The sequence below is a fragment of the Neospora caninum genome, chromosome VIII (genome assembly GCF_000208865.1).
Source record: "Neospora caninum Liverpool complete genome, chromosome VIII".
In the NCBI taxonomy this organism is placed as follows: domain Eukaryota; phylum Apicomplexa; class Conoidasida; order Eucoccidiorida; family Sarcocystidae; genus Neospora; species Neospora caninum.
Genome location: NC_018395.1, coordinates 3,253,644 through 3,261,508, shown reverse-complemented (window position 1 = coordinate 3,261,508; position 7,865 = coordinate 3,253,644). Strand labels below are relative to the sequence as shown.

At 53.9% G+C, this 7,865-nt stretch overlaps 1 protein-coding gene across 1 annotated transcript; it reads right to left on the bottom strand.

Moving 5' to 3' along the window:
* Positions 1-1,674: 1,674 nt before the first annotated feature.
* Positions 1,675-6,156, bottom strand: NCLIV_034160 (Glutamine synthetase, related; the record flags this gene model as incomplete). The annotated part of the gene is made up of 7 exons (XM_003883612.1): positions 1,675-1,773; positions 2,227-2,523; positions 2,836-3,374; positions 4,014-4,128; positions 4,663-4,820; positions 5,379-5,475; positions 6,094-6,156. The coding sequence occupies 7 exons, from the start codon at positions 6,154-6,156 to the stop codon at positions 1,675-1,677; spliced, it is 1,368 nt and encodes a 455-aa protein (XP_003883661.1).
* Between the last annotated feature and the right edge of the window lie 1,709 nt (positions 6,157-7,865).

Here is a 7,865-nt window from a genome sequence, read left to right as displayed (position 1 = left end):
TCGCGACACTCTCGCCCACACACGTTCGTCCCCGCTGGTTGGGCACAAACGCCAGAGTTTTTCTGCTTCTCTTCTAGTCCCTGACTCTTCAGGATTCACAGATTGTCAAACCAAAAGGCTTACGGATTCGCATCACACTCCCCTTCGTTACCACCGCCACGCCCCAGCTAGTCACGTTCTGGCCCAGCAGGCGTCGCCACAGAAACAGCAAATCGAAAACATAAAATGCACACAAAACGTGTATATATATATATATATATATCTAAGCACGTGTGTGCTTCCTCGCGCGTGTTATCTCACAGCCGACTTTGTTCCTATGCGTATCGACATCTTATTCCGACAGTGATAAACACATGGACTGCTCGACAGACGACACGTGTTCCTCTGTAAATCGTTCCATATGACTATCAGAACAAAAAACTCGAAATGCATAAATAAATACTTGCGTGCGCATATATATATATATATATATATATATATATATGCCACGCGGGTGTTTTTCCTTATATGTGTCACGTGTCCGGCGGGCCCTGCGAATCTTTCTGCGTGCGTCTGTGAAGAACGTGCACGGCGAGTGCGGCAATGTCTTTTCCGTCGAAGAAGATCAAGTACAAAGGAACGAAGCGACACCTGCGTATTTGGTTGCTACACAGAGGCCTCTCCACATTGCAGTTGGTGTCACTGTCAAATACAACTCTGACAAAACAAAAACCACAAAGCCCACTCTCGTCGTAGCGATTCTAGCGGGACCGCGAGTTGGCGAAGTGAACGGGGAATCTCAGTGTGGTGTCTCCCCGGGCAGCGAACCTTCCCGGCAGCTCCATTTCACTTCCCACGTGAAAGAACCCTCACGCACTCGCCCGCGTTGGCGACCTGTCACCACGCGTTCACTCTGGTGGAGAGGCGCCACGCGCATCCCGCGGAGAAGAGTGCGGCGCAGCTTGGGAGTCTCCTCCGCTTCTTGCCGTGTTCCGGTCGAAAAAAAAGAAAAAAACGAGGTCGGGGGCTACGTCATATGATCTGAGATTCTGCGGCGTTCTTTTCCTCGCCGGCTCAAAGAAAATCAGCTGCATTCGAGCTTCCGACAACTAGCCACAGCCCCATAAGAGCGAGAACGCAAACCGCAGCTGAAGGAAGGACACACTGCTGGTTGGAACCGCCGCGGCGCTAGGAACATGCAAACTCCGTTCCCTCCACATCGACTCCCCCCCATTCCAGCTGAACACAGAGAGTCGTCCACATCCGCAGAAGCGCGGACGCGCATGCATCCGTATCGACCGAAACCCAAACGCACGCGTACATCTAGAGCTGCAGACGAATCCGTAGACGCATCCGCGTCTACAGAAAAACGTAACACATGCATGCAGAAGACAGAAAGACCGATCAAGCGACACATACATACCTGTGTAACGATTCAGATCCTCTCTGTACACTGTGTTAAGTCTACAGACGGAGACGTAGAAGAACCTACAGCTACAGAGGCTTACACATATACACTTGTCGACGCCCCACCCTGGGAATCAGGGTGTGGTCTGTGTATTCGTATCTACACACCACCGGTACGGGGGCGACACAGCGCCACGTAACGGGACAGTAGAGTCTCTTCTTCATACTCTCGGTTTCGCTTCTCAAAAAGATACGAAAAGCCGAGAACAGAGTGCGCCAGCGCCTCCTCTAGCAATGGTAGTAGAGCTCGTACTCCCGCGGGTGTGGTGTGAGCTGCACGGCTGCGACTTCGGCACGCTTCATCTCGATGTAGGCGTGAATAAAGTCCTGGAAAAGAAACGAAAGAAAACGATGCAATCGTCAAAACATCTTCACACCCTCGGCGCTTCCAGCGACAAAGAGTGTCTCGTTTCGTTTCTACGTGCGAAAGAACATCCCCCGCTCGTTGCATCCAAACCGCATTGCCAGAATGCATGATTGACGTAAAATCATTCGACTCGACACCCCCTGGAAGAACGCGCACGAATCGATATCTTTGGACATGATGAAGCGAATCCAGACCCCGTGGGACCTACGCAAACTCATAGAGACGTGCATAAATCCAGATACAGCCATGAAGGCGAGCAGAAAACTCAGCGGCACGTGTGCTGACTCCGCAAACCCCTCGTAGATAGACCGATAGATACACATAGATAGATATAGGAGTAGATAGGTATGAATGCTGCTTTGTGTTCAACGGCCGCACGCCCAGTGTCTTTCAGAAGCTGAAGCGGCTCTTACCCTGGTGAAGACTCCGCCTTCGAGCAGGAAGTCGTGGTCGGTTTCCAAGGCATCTAGCACCTCGCTCAACGAGGACGGTGTGCTGCGAACAAGAGGGGAGTCCACCTCGGCAGCGTCGCAGTCTGCAGGAGGAGGCGGGTCGATTTTGTTGCGGATTCCGTCGACGCCAGCCATGACCATGGCCGCGAAGCAAAGGTAAGGGCAGCCTGCAGCGTCGGGGCACCGGAATTCCAGGCGCTTCGCTTTCGGGTTGTCTCCGTCGCAGAGAGGAATGCGAATCGCAGCGCTGCGATTGCCCTAAAACACACAGGCAGAGCCACGGAAAGACTCGAGGTCCGAGCACCATTTCACTTATATATATATATATATATATATATATATGTCTATCGTGGATGGGCTCCAAGTGTAAGGCGAGATACACTATAAAGTCGACATGCCAATTTGGACGAAGATGCAGACGAAACGCGCAGATCGGAACGAACTGAGGCCTCGCCTTATACTCCGTGCACCCTCGTTGGTTCCCACAGTCTCGCTGTTCCCGAAAGAAGACTCCTCCTGTCAGGTTCGCTCCGCGACACGGAGCAATCTGGTGTTTCCCGTTCGCCGTACCTTGGAGTAGGTCAGTTTGGTTGGAGCCTCGTATCCGGGCACGAGGCGCTTGTACGAGTTTGTCGTCGAGTTCGAGAAGGCGAGGACTGCATGTGCGTGCTTCAAGAGGCCGCCGATGTACCACATGGCGAGCTGGGACAGTTTCATGTAACTGCCCTTGGCGTCGAAGAACAGATTCGTCCCGTTCTTCCACAGGGATTGATGGCTGTGCATGCCGGAACCGCAGTCGCCCGCCATCGGCTTCGGCATGAACGTGGCAGTCTTCCCCGCCTTCTGCGCGACATTCTTCACCACGTACTTGTACACCATCATCAGGTCGGCGGCGTCCACAAGGGTGCGGAACGTGAACCCCAACTCATGTTGGCAGCATCCGACCTCGTGGTGGTGTTTTTCAATCGGCAAACCCAAGTCGCCCATCGTCAGCAGCATCTCCGTCCTCAGATTCGCGTGCTTGTCGATCGGCGACACCGGAAAGTACCACTTCTTGTGGGGCATGCGGTGCCCGAGGTTCCGGTAGCCGGCGGGGGCCGTCAGCGTAGCTGCGCAGGAAACCGCCGACAGAAAGAAACGAGAAAACGGTTCCCAGGCGGCTCGACGCGGACACGCGCGCAGGGGCGAGAAAATCAGGCACATCCAGGCCACACGGGCCAGACACTCCCCCAGCGAAAAACCGAAGTGCACGTTCACAACCTCCCCTGGCCACATCGGCCATGCACATGCAACACAAAAAGGCCTTCTGATCCCAACGCAACTTCTTCACAGTGCAAGCTCTCAGAAAACGCTTATAGTCCTGCCTCAGAGGGTATCACTCCCAGTACGACGGTACTGATCATACAACATCTGAGCAGTAGTTTTCTCTCGCCGTTAATACAGGGGATATGTGTTTGGGGGTAACAGACGGTGACGCGAGTTCCGCAGAAAGTCTCCAAGGGAGGGAACCGTGACCGTTCCCAAGGCCACGGTGGCGACAAGCCTCGCCGGCTTCTCCTACAATGGTTGCGTGCTACGGGGAAAGGCAAGGCGCTGTTACTCTTTGCGTTCTTTGCAGCCTCGCAATTCGCGAGGTCGAGGCGTGCGCGTCAATACAGCGAGACGCGCGAAATAAGCGGCCCGGTGCGTGTGTGTGGACGTCGCCGCGCACTAACAGGGCCGGGCGAGATGCCGCGAAAAACACTCACCGCCGCTGTTCCAGGTGCCTTCTTCGCAGTCGATTTCGTAGCTGATTTTGTTAGGGGAGCAAGTGTACTGGACGTCGTCGAGAATAAAGAATTCCGCTTCCGGACCAATGTACACCTGTGGAGAGAGAACAAAAGGCGCACGCGGAGTCCCACCACAACCCGACAAAGACAAGCGTTCCGGGAGGCGAATCAGTGCACCACTGGTCACATGTCTCTTCAGCTTCGAGCTTCGAGTATCGTGCAGCTCGTGTCCGAGTCCGCCAGAGAGATCGGTACATACCGCGAGACTCCGCCCAGCCTGCGCAGCACCGAGACGCGCCTTCCTCTTCTGTCCAGACACTGAATCCCCGCCCGCGCCCCTCTCACTTGCAGATCTGTCTTCGTCAGGTGCGTTGACGAAAGTCCCGTGACGCAAACGTGAGCGTCAAAAACGCCGTCCACCACCCCCACGGACAACGCATGCGTAGGCGCTTGCGCGACACCCGCACGACACTTGTTCGCTCTTTGTGATTTACGAGTAAAACAGAATTCTATGATTCTGTGTCCGCCAGAGAGAGAGTGTGTATCGATATCAACATCTGTTCTGGTGAAAGAAAGGAAGTCGCGAGGGACGGGGGAAAAGAGAGCCGAGGAGCAAAGGGGGCCGTACCGCATCTGCTAGGCCGAGCGACGTCACCCAAGCTTCACACCGCTGAGCAATGCGCCTCGGGCACCGTTCGAGCGGCTTTCCATTCGGATCGCTGATGTCGCACGTGACGTGCATCACTTTGTGGTCTTGAAAGGGATCAATCCAGCATGTCTTGGGATCTGATAGGAAAAACAGCCGAGACAAGAGAACCAGGAAAGACGGCGACACGCGTAAGGGCCGGCACCCAGCTTTTCGGAGCGGAGATCGGCGAGGAAGAGCAGCGTCACCAGAGGCATAGAAGCAGGAGAACGCAAAGATGGAGACAGGGAAAGAACAGAGAGGCGGAGTGGGGAAACGTCGAAAAGTTGAAGAAGGTCGGAAAGCCCGCGAGAACAGAACGTGAGAAGGCGGGGACAGAAGAAGACAGCGGTGGATTCAATCACGTGCGCGAGATGGGTGCGAGACTCGCCGAGGGGGAGCAGAAACGAACAAGAGGGACAGTCGTGGAGACGCGAGAGAAGGCGAGAGATGCCAGAGACGAAACGGCACGCGCTACAGAGAAGAGGCGCGGGACAGCTGTCGATCGAGACGAGAACAGAGACGGAGAAGGAAGAGGAAGCAAACGACCGCGAACGATGCCCAGAGGCAGCAAAGCGGAAAGAGACAAAAAGGAAAGGCGGGGGTTCGTGGGCAGCAGCCACGAGAAAGAGGGGACACGTAAAACCAGCGAGACGCACCAGGAATCATGGACATGTCGGAGCACGCAACTGTGGCGAACAGGCGGATGGAGGAGCCGTCGAAAGCAAATCCTTCTCTCAGGGCTTTCTCATCGACCTGGGAAAAAGGCAAACGAGAGACAAGCAGAACGCGCCGATTCAGTCTGACGCGACGACAGAAACCTGCACGCTCCCGCGCTGTCGCGGCATCCGTAGATATCTCTTTAGGTCCACACTGGCAGCGAGATGAACAACGGCGTAAATCCTTTCACACGTTTCACGTCTCCACCGTTCCCCTTCCCAAGCAGCGCATCTCCTGCACGGAAACCTGGCGCATCACGTACGTAAACATACAGCGATACACAACACGCAGAGACGCGACGGCCTACTCACCCGTTGTCAACAGACACTTGTGGCAATCCACAAAAATGCATCTATACATATCAACGTATATGCATCATATATATACATATATATATATATATATACATTCATGTATACATCTCGATACACACATGTATACATATACATATATATACACATACATATACATATACATATATATATATATATATACATATATATATATACATATATATATGCATATATATGAATATGCGTGTACGGGGAGGGGCAGGGAACGTGAGTTGCCGAGATCAGGTACCTGGGAGACGTGCATGCTGCAGTGGTGCCAGAGGCCGCAAGGGTCGACGAAGCAACAGTCGAGAAGTTGAACCTGGTTGGCTTGGATATATTCCAGCATTTCGCTGGCGGATTTGAAGGGCGTGGCGAGAGACATTTTCGAACACGACGGTGAGAGAGAGAAAGGCAAGAGGGAGGGAATTGAATGCCGAGGGGAAACGTAGAGGCCACGGGTGGTTTCGGCGAACCAGTGTATATACGCCCAGGGTGCGTCTATCGCCAGGAAGGACAGCGGTTTTGGATTCTGCGCAGGATGACGCAGAAACGGTTCGTGCCACGAAAAAGAGGGAGGCGTTTTTTGGTTGTAGTTACGGGATTCGTGTCTTTCCAACCTTGAAAGCCGTCAAACAGCGCCAACAAAAACCTAAAAGCCGACTGAGACAGGTCTGTCCCGTGTCTCTCGACGTTGTGCGGGTACTCTCACCGAAAACCCCCACTGACTTGTCAGAAACAGAGTGGGGTGAGGTTTTCACTCCTCAGTTTTGTGTTTTACAGACTGGACGGAGTCAGCTGAGCAGGAGAGACAGGACAAAAAGGGAGACCGCCTTTTTCCCGGCGCGCAGCCTCGTCGCGGCGCGCGCTTTTTGCCCCCCTGCGAAAAATGAAAAGAGCGAGTCGAGAGCACATGCGGGGACAGGCGGATCCGGCAGCGGATCGCGCTGCGACTCCTGCGAGACACGGTTTTTTTGAGGTTTCACCCAGGTTTTCCAATCTTCTCAGGGCTCCAGCGGCGATACACCCGACGAAACAAAAAGACCCGCGAAAACGAGGCCAGGTCGGGGCAGGCTGCGTACCCCTCGAAAATGCGGCCTGTCTCCTGGGAGGAACAGTTAAGACAGAGCGTGTATTTACGGGGCAACGAGCGCGAACCGAAAGGATTCGTCTGCGCAAGACAGCAAGGAGGCGAGAGTCAAGGAAAGCAGCTATTTCTAGCTTTGCAGAAGAGAGAGAAAAGGCACCCGAAAAGTCGGGTGGGCTGTAGAGCTCGATTTTCTACCGAAAGAGAGCGCCGAGAAGCGGAAAGGGAAGAATACCTAACTGTCGAAAAGCGACGCGTGTGTTCTCGCGAGACCCATCAGGGAGAACGCCACACGCAAACCATCTGCTAACGAGACACTGAAGAGATTCAAGAGTGAATCTGTATCTGTATATTTAAAACAGAAAGGCATTTGGGATTGTACAGAAACGTTCCGCGCGTTGGCCGTGTGAACTGGCAAGGACTAATCGTGCGTTCGCGCGCTTGGTTTTCCGTTCTACAAGATAGACGTGAAAAGTCCGAGAAAATCAGTCAGCCCGAACGCGAATGTTGCGGCAATCGATCGGCGGGAAGAGGCGAAAGTGGAGAGAAGCTAAGGATAGTACCGGGCGGCAGAGCGCTGGCATCTCGCAGGGTGTGAAAGCGAAATAAACCTAGAAACCTGCGCCCAGTGTTCATCTTCCGTGCCACGAGAGGCCTTCTCACGTTTCCTCGGATCTCTAAACCTGAAGTGTAGTTGTGTTTTCGCACCTTCTCGGGCAACTCTTTCTCCGCGCCGACGGTTTCTTCACTAAACAGCCAGTCGCATACTGCCGGGTGTCTCGACGCATAAAACGTGAAAGAGTCTCTCGCCGCATGCCCCGTCGGCGTCGCGCACTTTCTTGCAAACCCCAGATTCAGTGGCGCAGGGAAAAGGAGACACCTGATTTAAGTTTTCACACGGTCGCAAGGCAGACTTCTCACGGGAGGCTGGCGAAACAAAGGCCTTCCCCGCTGGCTGCGTCAGCAGGGACCGCGGAAATGTCCATCTACAAACTGCGACTTCGAAA